General features: G+C 35.0%; 1 protein-coding gene across 1 annotated transcript; it reads left to right on the top strand.

Moving 5' to 3' along the window:
* Positions 1–2,411: 2,411 nt before the first annotated feature.
* Positions 2,412–4,723, top strand: LOC140877501 (uncharacterized). Its single transcript, XM_073281039.1, has 5 exons — positions 2,412–2,621; positions 2,703–2,753; positions 3,122–3,438; positions 3,763–3,848; positions 4,194–4,723. The coding sequence occupies exons 1-5, from the start codon at positions 2,412–2,414 to the stop codon at positions 4,721–4,723; spliced, it is 1,194 nt and encodes a 397-aa protein (XP_073137140.1).
* The last annotated feature ends 10,356 nt before the right edge of the window (positions 4,724–15,079 follow it).

Genomic DNA, 15,079 nt, shown 5'->3' with positions numbered 1-15,079 from the left:
TGAGTTTCAAGGTGGGTCCGAGTTGAGTCATAGGTTCGGGTCGGGGTCAGTAAATCATGGGTCATGTTAGTTGGGTCCGAGTCCGGGTTAAGTGAGTCGGACTCGGGTATTTTTATTTTTAAGTTTTAAGTTTAATTAAGGGTTAAATGGGCTTAATTAAATCCCAAAATTTGATTGGGCTCCATTTAATTATTTGGGTTGAATTTAATTGTTATTGGGTTTAATTAAATTAAATTAAGTTAGCCCAATAATTTAATGGGCTTGGGAGCCCATGGAAGTTATTGGGCCAGTTTTTGGGCTTTTGGGCCCATTGGGCCAGAATAGGTTGTTATTGGGTCAGGAATGCATTAATGGGCTTGAATAAATTAATTGGGCTTAGAAATGTATTTTTGGGCTTAAGTATGTTAATGGGCCAGTCTCAGTGTTAATGGGCCAGAATTTAAGAAAAACGGGCTTGAGTGTTAGGGCCAGCAGTTCAGTACAACCCATGAGAAATTGCATGTGTCCTGAATATATATTTAATTATTTTTATTCATGGAAGTTATTTTTAATATTTATATGTTAGTATGAAATTAAATTAAATATATATGAAGGACACACATTTTATTTAAGTACATGCATTCATGAAATAAATTTTTATGCATGATTTAATGTTTAAGGTTGAACAAAAGAAAATAATTTTTATGTTGGAAGTTGAAGTAGTGTGACAATTTAAGGGGGATTCGTCCCCATATGTGAACTATTGAAGGGCAGTTTACTGCCAATTTAAGAGGTGATTCGTCACCGCCACGTACGTTGGTTTACCACGCTGATCAGTATTTAATGTATATATGGTTACACTATGGATACGACCTTTCGATGTTTGAAAATACTTTGCTCAACAATGTTTATGTATTATTATGATATTCAAGTTTAATTTAAGTTTATGTTATGTTCATGATTATTTTTTAGCATGCTCATTCATGTATATGTTATGTATTAGTATTCCAGTGATTTAAATTATTTTAAACCCTTGTTATGTTAGCATGTTGGGCCTCTAGGCTCACTACACTTATATGGTGCAGGTGAGTACGTAGAGGAAGTTGTAGTTCCTACCGGTGGTGAGGACGTATGAGCGGACAGGCAGTGATCTCCCGTGACCGTCGGCTGAGTCCTTATGAACATTTTAAGAATGTTAAACTCTTTTTCTTATTTTTTTTCTTTTATGTCTTTTCAGTGATGAATTTTAGTACTACTTTTTTTAAATAATAATTTTATTGCGTGCAAACTTTTAAGTGGATTGTTTGACAGTATTTTATTTAAGTTTGACTCAGATATTTAAGTAAAAATGTTGCATTTTATTTATGTTATTTCTAAATCTATTTATTTTGTGCATATATGTATGAGCATGTATGTACATTTATTTTACTTAGTATTATTAAAAAAAAAAAAATTCGCATATATTATTTTAGAATGTTTGGGTCGTTTTAGAAGAAACGTTCGTTCATCAGTTCCTGGGATATACAACAAGAGCAGATTAATCTGTTGGTGTCCATAATCTTGCTTCGAGATTTTAAGGTAAAATTTACATTGTTTAAATTTTATGTTATCAATTTTACTCGTAGGAATTTGATACCCATGATATGGAATTGTTCCATATAAAATTTTAAAACTTCCGCTGCAACAGGTATCACTTTCTTTTTAGATCCGGAGAACGACCGTGTTCCAACAGCTATTGTGCCCCTTCTTCAGCCAACAGCGCATAGCTTTGCGCTATTCTCATGCGCAATCGCGCAACATCGATTCCCAGCCGCGAAACGAGCACTCTTTAGCAGCGCAATCGCACTTCTTCTCTTTCTCAACCAATGCGCAGATGTGCTTCTCCTATTTCTCAACCAATGCGCACCGATTTGATGATCCATGGTTGCTTCTCTTCTTCTTTCTTGTTCTTTACGCGTAGCTGCTCATCCACAACAAAACAACAACTTCTAAACTCTTCCAGGTGCAGCTGTGCGGATTCAAGTGTAGAAACTCCTTTCTTCTTCTTCAACACACAACTATGATCTTCATGTTCTTCACCATGGCGAAGCTTGTCATTCATTCATGCATAGGAGCATCATCTCTTCACTTAAAATGCCAAGTTTCCTTCTATGTCCTGTAAATAAACCAAGGGAATAATGCGAAACTAAAATTCACAAAAACAAAACAAAATAAACTAAAACAAATACCATATGCATGTAAAATACACCAAAAAATGACATGAAAATATGCATACAAACTGTACTTATCACTTGTACTAGAGATATTAAGTGTTTTAGGTGTCAAAGTGTTGGTCACATTGCTAGCCAATGCCCAAATAAAAAATTGATGATTATTAATGCTTGTGGTGATGTGGAGTCTGATAGTGATGGGGTGAGGAGAATTATGATGATATGCCTACGTTGGAGGATCCCGATGATGAGGGATATGGTGCGGTGGTTGGTGAGTTGTTGGTCACTCAAAGGATTCTAAATACACACCATAAGGAGGAGGAAGAGAGCCAAAGAGATAATCTTTTTCATATTAGGTGTTTTGTGAAAGAAAAAGTATGTAGTCTTATTATTGATGGTGGAAGTTGTGCGAATGTTGCTCATTATGTGTTGGTGGAGAAGTTGGGGTTGCCTACTCTAAAGCATCCTCAGCCATATCGGTTATAGTGGTTTAATGATTGTGTGGAGGTGAAGGTTACCAAGCAAGTAGCGGTTCCATTTTCTATTGGTCAGTATGTTGATGAGGTAGTGTGTGATCTGATACCTATGCCTGCTTGTCATATCTTATTGGGTAGACCGTGGCAGTTTGATAAGAGGGTATTACGTTATGGGTTTAAAAATAAGTATTCTTTTACTATGAAAAAAGAGTCCATTTTATTATTACCCATGTCTCCAAAGCAAGTAGTGGAGGATCAAATGAAAAAGAAGAAAAGAGAGGAGACCGAAAAAAAATGATAAAAAAAGTGAGATGGCCTTAGAAAGAAAAGTGAGAGAAATAAAAAAGGGAAAAAAATGAGAGAAAAGAGGCTGAAAAAAAGATTTACATAGCCCAAAAGAGTGAGTTGAGAGATGTTTTTCATTCTCATGTTCCACTTGTGTTGATCTTTTATAAGGAGTTTCACCTAAACACAAGTGATATAGCTGGATATCTTCCGAGCGTTGTTACATCTCTTTTGCAGGAGTTTGAGGATTTGTTTTCGGAGGAGCTACCTCAAGGGTTACCACCTTTGAGAGGGATTGAGCATCAGATCGATTTCGTGCCCAAGAGTGCGTTGCCGAACCGTCCCACTTATATGAGAAATCCGGAGGAGACTAAGGAACTGCAAAAACAGGTAAAAGAGCTCTTTGATAAAATTTTTGTGCGTGAGTCGATGTCACCATGTGCAGTGCCTGTGTTGCTAGTACCTAAGAAAGATGGATCTGGGAGAATGTGTGTAGATTTTAGGGCTATAAATAAAATTACCATCAAGTATAGGCATCCTATTCCTAGACTAGATGATATGTTAGATGAATTTCATGGCTCTAGAATTTTTAGCAAGATTGAACTTGAAAACAGTTATCATGAAATTAGGATGAGAGAGGGAGATGAGTGGAAAACTGCATTCAAAACAAAGTATGGGTTGTATGAATGGATGGTTATACCTTTTGGTTTGACTAATATACCTAGCATTTTTATGCGTATAATGAATCATGTTTTGCGTGCATATATTGGGAAATTTGTGGTTGTCTACTTTGATGACATTTTGGTGTATAGAAAGAATTTACACGATCATGTGGAACACTTGAGGTTTGTACTAATCACTTTGAAAGCTGAACACTTATATGTTAATCTGAAAAAATGTGTGTTTTGTACAAAAGAACTTGTGTTTCTTGATTTTGTTGTGAGTGCACAAGGGGTAAGAGTGGATGAAGAAAAGTTAAGTGCCATTCGAGATTGGCCAACGCCTACGTCGATTGGTCAAGTTCGAAGTTTTCATGGGCTTGCAGGATTCTACAGGATATTTGTGAAATACTTTAGTACTTTGGCAACTCCTATGACTGCAGTGATTAAGAAGAATGTTCCATTTCATTGGGGAGATGAACATGAGAAGTCTTTCAATTTAATCTAGAAAAAATTAATTAATGCTTCTTTATTGGTTTTGGCTGATTTTTCTGACACCTTTGAAATTGAATGTGATGCTTTAGGTGTAGGAATCGGAGGAGTGTTGATGCAAGGAGGGAAGCCAGTGGCATATTTAAGCGAGAAGTTGAATGGAGCAGCGTTGAATTATCCGACGTATGATAAAGAGTTTTATGCTCTAGTAAGAGTGCTCGAGATGTGGCAGCATTATTTGAGGCCGAAGGAGTTCGTGATTCATATGGATCATGAATCTTTGAAGCATCTCAAAGGACAACAAAAGTTGAACAAGAGACATGCAAAGTGGGTGGAATTTGTGGAAACTTTTCCTTACGTCATCAAGTACAAGCAAGACAAGGAAAATGTGGTAGCGGATGCATTGTCACGAAGGTACATTCTCATAACTACTTTAGATGCTAAGTTTTTGGGTTTTGAGAATGTGAAGGAATTGTATGCGAGTGATAATGAATTTGGAGAAATATATGAGTTATGTATGCATAGTCCTCAAGGAAAATTTTATTTGCATGATGGATACTTGTTTAAGGAAAATAGGTTATGCATTCTTAAAACTTCAATTAGGGAGTTACTTGTTAGATAATCGCATGTTTGTGGTTTAATGGGTCATTTTGGTGTGGCAAAAATATATCAAGTTTTTCATGAGCATTTTTATTGGCCACAAATGAAGCATGATGTAGAGAAAGTTTGTGAGAGGTGTGTGACTTGTAGGAGAGCAAAGTCTAGATCACAATCACATGGTTTGTATACCCCACTTCCAGTGCCTAGTGAACCTTGGGTGGACATTTCTATGGATTTTGTTCTTGGGTTACCGAGGTCTAAGAATGGGAAGGATTCTATTTATGTTGTGGTAGATAGATTTTCTAAAATGACACGTTTTATTGGTTGTAAAAATCAAACGATGCTTCGCATGTTGCGGATTTTTTCTTTAATAAAGTTGTTAGATTGCATGGCATGCCTAGAAGTATTGTTTCTTATAGAGATACTCGATTTTTTAGTTACTTTTGGAAAACATTGTGGAGTAAACTTGGGACTAAGTTATTATTTTCTACTAGTTGTCATCCTCAAACTAATGGACAAACTGCGGGGACCTCGAGTGCTAATCTAATCTTAAGTGTAATTAAAGAATAAGCATCCTTAATTAAATAGACAAGAAATCGAATTTTTTTTTCAAATGGGGGTGAGCTCGAGCCGCAACTATTTGCATCTCGAGCGATCCCTTCCGCTGCGCAAAATAGAAGCTCAAAACGGGGTGCGCTCGGGCTGCAAAATATTGCAGCTCGAGCCTATCCTGGGCAGATACTCGGCTCTGTATTCTGCAGCCCTCCTTTGCTCTTTATAATCTCTTCTATAACATGTTCTTTTCAATATCAAACAAGCACATACATTAATATCAAGTCCTACACATGTTCACAAGTTGATATTACATCCATCTAGTGATCCGAATACAAGAAAAGCTAGATTAAAAGCAAGTATACAACAAGTAGAACATATATACAAAGTTCTTGTCTCTTTTCCAACTTGATTCACAACACATATATTACATCATCTGCTATAACCCGAGTCACCACATGCTAAGACTCTCTCTCAAGCTACCCTCGACGTCTCTGGTTAGCTCTTGCCCCTTCTGTTGTCATGCACACATACAAAAAAAGAAAACAGCCGGATAACTCCGGTGAGAATATAATATTCAGTATAATCGACATAAACATGCGTTAATGATAGCAATTCAATTCAAGATATAACATAAATAAAATGCATATGTAGTAAAGACAATTGATCCACATTCTCAAGATTTCATATCCGATCTCGGTCTCAAGATTTGTTTGTTCATTTCCGATCTTGGAATCAAGATTCGTAAACGATCTTGATCTTGATATATCCGGCCTTAGGGATCGTAACCGACTCAACATCAAATTAAGATAAATAATATAATTCAAAGATCCATTTACCTGAGATGGATTCACAATTCAAGTTCTATATCAAAACACATATAAAAGATAGTATGTGATTTTTGGCGGGATAACTTAAGAATCGCAGTTCTCGAGTTTCAAATCCCTTAACTCTCGATGTCATCTTATACCTTTTCTTTTCTTGGTTCTTGAGTGCTTCAAATCTGAACAATCATGTCAAAATCTGCTCAAGTTCTTCAATCTACAAAGCTACAACTTCACAAACCTTAGCCATCTCAATCTCGGTTCAAAGCTGGAGGCTCAAGTTCAATATCCCCTTGGTTTCAAGTCTGAAAACATAGAAAAATAATCTAATAACATCAGAAAGAACTCACTTCAAACTCAGCTCAATCACAAGATATCAAAACGGCTTCAAATCATAAACCGGCGGCGTAACGACACAAAATCTCTAACCGAAACGATATCAAACTCAAGCTATCAATCTAATATACTTCAAAACCAGCTCATAGCATCAAGATATCATCATAATCCAGCACAATAAAACATGTCTAGGTTCGAACATGGTTGGAAAAATCATAAGAAATGCATACGGCATACGTTCTTCGATCCGATTTTGAATATACAAGATGTACAATCTCAAGAACAACAATATACAATCATATCTGATTTCTCCCAACTTCCACACTTTAAAACATGCTGGAACATAAGAAAACTTACATCAAACCGAAGCTCTTGAAGAGAGGATTGTAGCGCTATGTCCGGATCGAAAATCGGTTGAGCGGATCAAAAGATATCTAACTTGCAAAATAAAAAAGAAGGCTTGTAATCTGATTTTTGGAGCTAAGTATCGATTTTTGCTGCTGAAAAGGAGATGATACACGTTAAAATACACAATCAAGCCATGTGTCCTCCACTAAATGCAAAATTTGCACTTTGGCCCTTCAACTCTTTAATATTTGCAATTCGGTCCTCAGCCCTTATTTAATTTCAATTTCAATCCTAAATAATTTAAGAATATTAGAATTTAAATATAAACTCTAAAAATTCTCAAATTAAATATTCTCGTATTACAATTAAATAATCTCGGATTACATCAAATAATCCCGGGCCTTACAATTCTCCCCTCTAAGATATGATTTCGCCCTCGAAATTGCATGCAATCTGTATACACATAAGATAAGGAAATAACAGAAATACTGAATAAGAACTCACATCAGTGAAATAACTCAGGAAATCTCTGTTTCATATCCTCTTCAGTCTCCCATGTCGCTTCTTCAACTCCATGTCGATTCCACTAAACTTTGACTAACTGTATCGTCTTGTTTCTGAGTTGCTTTTCTTTACGATCAAGTATCTGAATAAGCTGTTCAAAATTACTCAGATTCTCGTCAAGTTCTGCTTCATCAGGTTGAAGAATATGAGATATATCAAGCTGATACTTCCGAATCATCGATACATGAAAGACATCATGTATTCCAGATAAAGATGGAGGCAATGCAAGTTGATAGGCCAGATCGCCTATCTTCTCTAAAATCTCATACGAACCGATAAACCTCGGAGACAATTTTCCTCTCTTGACAAATCTGACAGTACCCCTGAATTGAGAAATTTTCAAGAATACTCTGTCTCCCTGCTCAAAACATAATGGTTTGCGTCTGACATTTTCATATCTGGCTTGTCTATGCTGAGCTGTCTTCATTCTCTGTTGAATAAGCTTCACTTTCTCAGTCATTTCTCTAATCATATCTGGCCCAAGTTCAGGTGCCTCTGACACATCATCCCAATACAGAGGAGATCTACACTTATTACCATATAACGCTTCAAATGGAGTCATCTCAATACTCGTCTGATAGCTTTTATTATAAGAGAATTCCATGAGTGGTAGAGAATCTTTCCAGGTAGTGTTAAAATCTTACACCACAACTCTAAGAATATTCTCAAGTGTCTGAATAGTTCGATCTGACTGTCTGTTAGTCTGAGGATGATATGCAGTACTTAGGTGCAAACGAGTACCTAGAGCTTGTTGCAAGTTGTGCCAAAAGTGAGATGTGAATCGAGGATCTCGATCAGATACGAGACTTTGGCACTCCATGCAGTCTGACCACTTCTTTAACATAAATCGCTGTCATCTGGTCTTGTATGTATGTCATGTTGTATGGAATAAAGCACGCTGATTTCGTTAATCTATCAATAATCACCCAAATGGCATCACAACCTTCGGATGAACGCGGTAACTTCGTAACGAAATCCATAGAAATATGATCTCACTTCCATTCAGGAATAGATAAGCTGTGCAGTAGACCACCAGGTTTCTTTCTTTCTGCTTTCACCTGCTGGAAATTCAGACAACGAGATACATATTTGGTGACATTAGACTTCATCTGTTTCCATCAATACTGATTTTTCAAATCATTGTACATTTTTCTGCCACCAGGATGAATACTGAATCTACTATAGTGAGCTTCTTGTAATATCTGCTGTTTCAAATCAGAAACATCTGGAACAACCAGTCTATTATTCACATATAAAACATCATCAGTACTGACATTATATTCGGATTGATGCCCTGATCTGACCATCTCAATCAATTTCTGAATACTTTGATCATACTTCTGTGCTTCTCTGATTCTGATCAACAGCTCTGGTTCAGCACTGATAGCACAAACGCGAATAGGCCTCATATCTGTCTTAAATATCAATCCAGAAACACAACATTAATCTATCAAGTTAGATACACCAATAGTAGATAAGGACAAAGCACATACCTTCCTACTTAGGGCATCTGTAGCGGCATTCGACTTTCCTGGATAATATTTGATTTCGCAATCAAAATCTTTCAATAAGTCTAACCATATTCGTTGTTTCATGTTTAGTTCAGACTGCGAAAACAGATATTTCAGACTCTTATGATCAGAATAAATCTCAAACTTCTCATCGTACAAATAATGTCGCCAGATCTTCAATGCAAGTACAATGGCGGCCAATTCAAGATCATGGATTGGATATCGAATCTCATGTGGCTTCAACTATCTCGAGGCATAAGCAATGACATGTCCTCGCTGCATAAGCACACATCCTAATCCCCTGTGAGAAGCATCCTGTAAAACACCAGTACCTGAAGGAATCGCCAAAATTGGTGCACTTGTCAATCTATTCTTCAGCTCATGAAAACTTGCTTCACATGCTTCAGTCCAGACATACGGTGCATTCTTCTATGTCAGTTGCGTAATAGGCTTCGCAATGCTAGAGAAATCCCTGATAAATCTGCGATAGTAACCTACTAAGCCCATAAAGCTACGTATTTCCGGCACTGAAGTAGGTCTAGGCCAACTGATCACTGCTTCGACCTTGTTCGAATCAACAGAAATCCCATCTTTCGAAATGATATGACCAAGGAAACCAACTTTATTCAACCAAAATTCACATTTTGGCAGTTTGGCATACAACTTTTCTACTCTCAAAGTCTGTAAAATAGTTCTAAGATGTTTTGCATTGTAAGACCCGAAAATATTAAATTATTAATTATGAGATTTGAGAATTAAATTCCATATTATGGGCTAATATTGATTTGAGAAGTTATGGAAATGATAGATTTAATTTCCGAGCCGAAAATATTTAATTTGAGAATTTACGGAGTTTGAGAATTAAATTCCGAGAATTTTTAAATTAAAAGAATAAATATTCGATTTGAATATTTATGGGATTTAAGATTAAATTTCATGTTTCGGGAATTAATATGATTATTTCGAAGATGAAACTTGATCAGAGACTGATTTGCAAATATCGAAGTTGAAGGGCTGAAATGCAAAAGGCCGGGATTATTTGATTAATCCGAATTTATTTAATTTTAATCCGAGTATATTTAATTTGGGAATATTTAGATTTTCGATTTTAATTCTAATATTCTTAAATTATTTTGGATTGAAATTGAATTCAAATGAAGGCCGAGGACTGAATTGCAATTAATGAAGACTTGAGGGACTAAATTGCAATTATGCAATACATATCCGATTTTAACTTAATTATATCAGATTGGATACGTGTATTCACATGAAGAATCAGAAAATCTGAAGCAGGGGCCGAGACATTTTTTTTTCCTTTGAATTCTTGATTTTCAAAACGCCGTAACTTTTGATCCGATCGTCCGATTTCGATTCCGAAAAGGGTTCTGGAATCCTTACGACAAGAGCTTCGATTTTCTGTAAGTTTTTATTTATTTCAGCATACTTTGAAGATCAAAATATTGCAGAGATCAGATTATGAGTTTATGTTTGTATTCTTGAGTTCGTATGCCGTTCGATATCGAAGCCGGATTGAAAATGAATTAATGAATGAACTTGTTATGTTGTCCAGCTTGTATTTGATATACTTAGTGCTGTTATGAGGATTAGACTGATGTGTTACTGATTTGAATACACGTTTGAGTTTTATTGAAGATGAAAATGAATTCGATATTTCGTCGGTTACCGATTTTTAATCGCTACGCCGTCGATTCATGTTTTGAGACTAGTTTGATAGCTGATTATTGAGATGAGATGTTCTTTGAAATGTTATTGATGATATAGCATTTTTATTCCTCGATTTCAATCCAGTTTTGAAGACTAACGACTCAAGACACCGAATTCGAATTGAAGAAGAAGAAGTAAGGTTTGAAATGAATTTGATTGAAGATGTGTTGATGATTTTGACTCGATTCTGAAATGATTGAATAGAATGAAGATTGATATGAATTTATTGATGCTATGTTTCATATTTGAAGCGTTCAAAACAGAAGAAATACGAAGGTATAATGACGACATCGAGAGTCAAGAATTTTGAAACTCAAGAACGATTCTTCTTGAGTTCTTCCGCCAAAATCACATACGTATTTATTGTTTTGATTTTATTTTGATGTTGTCGATCCATCTTAGGTAGTGAATCTTTGATTTTGAGTCGATGTGATTATGATACAAGAATGATACTCTATGCCGAGGTCGGAGGATGACCTTATTTTCGAATCCGGAATGATTTCGATAGATGAATATTCATGTCAAGATCGGATACGAATCTTGATGGCAACGAAGAAGTATGAATCAATTCTCGATCGATCGAAAGAAGCGTTATTTACTCTATTTGTTGAGTCGAGTTGAATAGAGTCATTATGATTTATTTAACGCTTTATATGTTGCTTATACTGAGATGATTTCTCACCGGAGTTTATCCGGCTGTTGTTTTGTTTTGTATGTGTGCATTGCAACAGATGGGGACAGGAGCTAGTCTGAGATGACGTGGATAGCTCGGGAGAGAGATATAGAAAGTGTGGACTCGGATTTAAGCAGAAGAATGGTAGTTAGATAGCATTGAATTTGACACGAAACTTTGTTTTTTAGAAGCTCACTTTTGAGACTTGGTGTAGCTTGTAGTTTCATGCTTTTTATGTTATTTGTTTGATGTAATAATCTCATGGACTGATGCTTGAGACTTCATATGTTTATATATGCAAGTTCTAGAATTGAAAAACCATGTTTTGAGTTGGTTTTGCATGATTTTGGGATTGGATTTTCAGCTTTGAAAGAAAAATAATTTCTGCTGTTTTTCTGGGCAAAGAGGCCGCTAGATCGGTTGAATCTTACCGATCTAGCGAGGCCTGATTTTTACAAAACAGAGAAGCTGGAAAATGTGCCCGCTAGATCGGTAAGATCTTACCGATCTAGCCGAGCACTATTCACAAAAAGAAAATTAATTAGTTTCTTGGTTTTTAATATTTCTAATTGTTTGATTAATTGTTTTATTAATTATTAATTGCCCTAAAATGAGATTAGCAACCCGAGGTCCCCACAACAGGTGGTATCAGAGCGTAAGTTCTTGGACTGAGATAGAAGCTGAGCGGGGTAGATTGAGTCACATGCATTTATAGTATTGCATGATTATGCATTACTCGATTTGATGATTCGATGATTTGATAAATTTCATGTGAGCATGATCTATCTTTGAAATTCAGCTGCCTGATTTATTGATTTTTAAATAGTTGAATTTTCTTATTGATGTTATTATATGATGCTTCGGGTGATGTAAGCACCCAAAATTGAATAGAACATTATTCTTTGGGTAACGTAAGCACCCCAGACTGAACAGAATTGTATGGCCAGACTGAACAGAACTGTATTGCTCAGTTGAATGAGGTATCTCCGATTGAACAGATTAGTATATCAGCGAAGGAATAGATGTTCTTGCAGGTAAAAGTTGGTTTGCAGAGCTGGATCAGTTGTGAAAATCTTTTGAATATACAGATGTATGTTGCATTAGATCGATTATATACCAACTTCAAGACCTAGCAACCAGCTGATAGCTTGTGACGAAGAAATTTTGACAGAATAGAGGTATATTGATTGTTGGTAAGTGCATAGAATAGAATTTTGTTTATAGTTCTTTGCCACAACAGATAGAAATGAAAGAAAAATATACCCTCTAGAAGCTGAATATTTTGAATTTTGAGAAATGCCTTATTAGACTTTTCAAGCCTATTACGATTCCTTGAATTGTAAATAATGAAAAGCTCAAGATTGAGTGAATTATTTAATGGATTGAATTCAAAGAATATGTTTGATTAACTGTTGACGATTGACATATTTTATGAAAGACATAGCCCTGTCTAAGAGAATTGAAGCTGAATGATGAGTTAGGAGAATGAAATTGTAGACATGTAAGAGTATGTGAGATACACACAACTTTATCTACAATTTTTATTCAAGAATAGATATGAAGTGAATAATATGAAAGTAGTTCTTTAACTCTAGTAGATCGATACAGATGTGTTTCGGTCTGAAGGCAGAGTATGTCAGAGATTACTACACTCATTGTAGAGGGACTTATTCGAACAAGTAGTGTAAAGATATGTCAAGCAGATGTGATAGATTATATTTGAAGCAAAACATATTTTGAGAGAATATTTGAATGAAGAACAGTTCCAGAAATATACAGAGTATTAGAATGAAAATGCGCCTGAGAATGAAATTGCAGGTAACAGATTTATTTTTTGTTAACCTATTATTTTATTGGTGTAAGAGATATATGATAGCGGAAAGCTTATTATATGATGATCTTTGTATCAAAAAAGAGAATTTGTGAATTGAACTGAAGAATGGAACTACTGAATTGATGAAATGAGACTGAACATGATTTTTATTCGAAGAAATGAAAATGAATATGATTTCGTTCATATTTGAGATATCTGTTTAGATTGCATGATAGATGATGATGCAATAACCTATTACAGATTATTAGAAAATTTATGATAAGAAATGATTGAATTAGATCAGCCAGAACATAATGTGCATACGAATATGATGATATGATATAGAATCTCGAATTAACATTCTGTGATTTTGGTTTGATATATGATTTTGATTATAGAAATATTCCGAAATCAGTATATTCGATGCAATAGATATGTTCAAGATCTAAATCAGCATTGATAGATATGCCAATGAATAGAGATGACAGATATATTCCAGTAAGATTTCGACTTTAGTTTAAGTTGTGAATTGGAATTTTATAGAGACTTTATGAATTGATGAAATAAATGCTGCTTTTGAAGTATAGAAGATAGATGATGATATGAAAATCAGTTACAAATGAGTCTTTTCTTTGATTATACAGAATCGAATACATCAATTGGACATATAATTCTTGAAATGTTTGATTTCTAGTGGCTCTCCTTGTTTTGTTCATAGAGCCTGAGTGATTCACTCATTTTGAGTTATGTGATGCAAGTGAGCTGTTTTCACTTTGCAGAGTTTGTTATCCAGAAGATTTGATTTTTGGATGACCTTGATTGAGAGATTTTCTCAATCTTGATTTATTTCTTTTGATTTTGAGAATTATTGATCCTTTGATGATATTTCAGCGTATTTTAAGATTTTTGGCTCGTAACTGATAGAAGAATTTGAATATGATCCATGATTTTTGAGTTAGAGGATATGAATTGTCGGTATTTGGAGATAGAAATGAGGAATGAAATAGGCATCCGATGAAGTGATTTCAGATTTTTGTGTATTCTGGTTTGAATATTCAGACGAATATATCACCAATCAGAATGATTTTCGATTGGAGGTAAGCCAGAACTGTTCAGAAGATGAAAGAAACACAGAAAGTAAGCTGAAGCGATGAGAATTCAGTAAAGAATGCCAGATTGAGATATGAATTGAAGCTTCAGATCAGAATGAATAAATTCTATTATGATTGATTATCTGATTGTGCTTGATATTTCCGAAAAGAAATATCAGCTTTTGCAGAAAATGCACAACAATGAATTTAAGATTCATCCAATAATTGTTTTATCAGAAGATAAAGCAAATAGAGGTAACAAAATTAGTACGTTTTCGAAGTTAAACGTACAGAGAGTTTCTGATGAAGTTGAAAATCATTGACTAGATTAGTTCAGTGACAGTTTAGAAACTCCAGAATTGTTATGAGATCATGATTTGAAAGAGTATTTTGTGAAACTACCAAGATGAAGCAGTTTATATGATGTAAACAGGTGGTAGTTATGATCAGATTGATTGAAATTACTGTATACAATGATATGTCTGTATGATCAAATCACTAAATTGTGATTAGATTCGTTGCAAGATGAACAGTAAGCCAAGAAATAATGTTTCAGATTGAAACATTGGGTTTACTATTAGATTGTAATACAGATGATCAAAAGACTTTGAGTATTTTTTGAGGTAAAGGTACAACATATTATCCTTGAATTGGAAGAATAGTCAGAGAAGATGAATCGAATTTCGAGAATGAACGTTACCTGACATGATATCGATTATCAACAGCTCTGAGTACTTTGAAATCTGTGAATACAGCATATTATTCTATGATTAATGAATAGTCCGAATAGACTAATCCAATTTTGCAGAATACACTGTATGAGATGTGAATAACAACTATCTATTCAGATCTGTGAAGAAGATAGAGATATGATGAAATACAGGAATGATTAAAATCTATTGTCAGGATTAAGACTTTAGATTTATTCGACAGAATGTGGC

Source organism: Henckelia pumila, chromosome 2, assembly GCF_033568475.1.
Source record: "Henckelia pumila isolate YLH828 chromosome 2, ASM3356847v2, whole genome shotgun sequence".
Lineage (NCBI taxonomy): Eukaryota > Viridiplantae > Streptophyta > Magnoliopsida > Lamiales > Gesneriaceae > Henckelia > Henckelia pumila.
The sequence above is the reverse complement of the archived record's forward strand: the minus strand, read 5'-3'. Positions and strand labels throughout refer to the sequence as shown.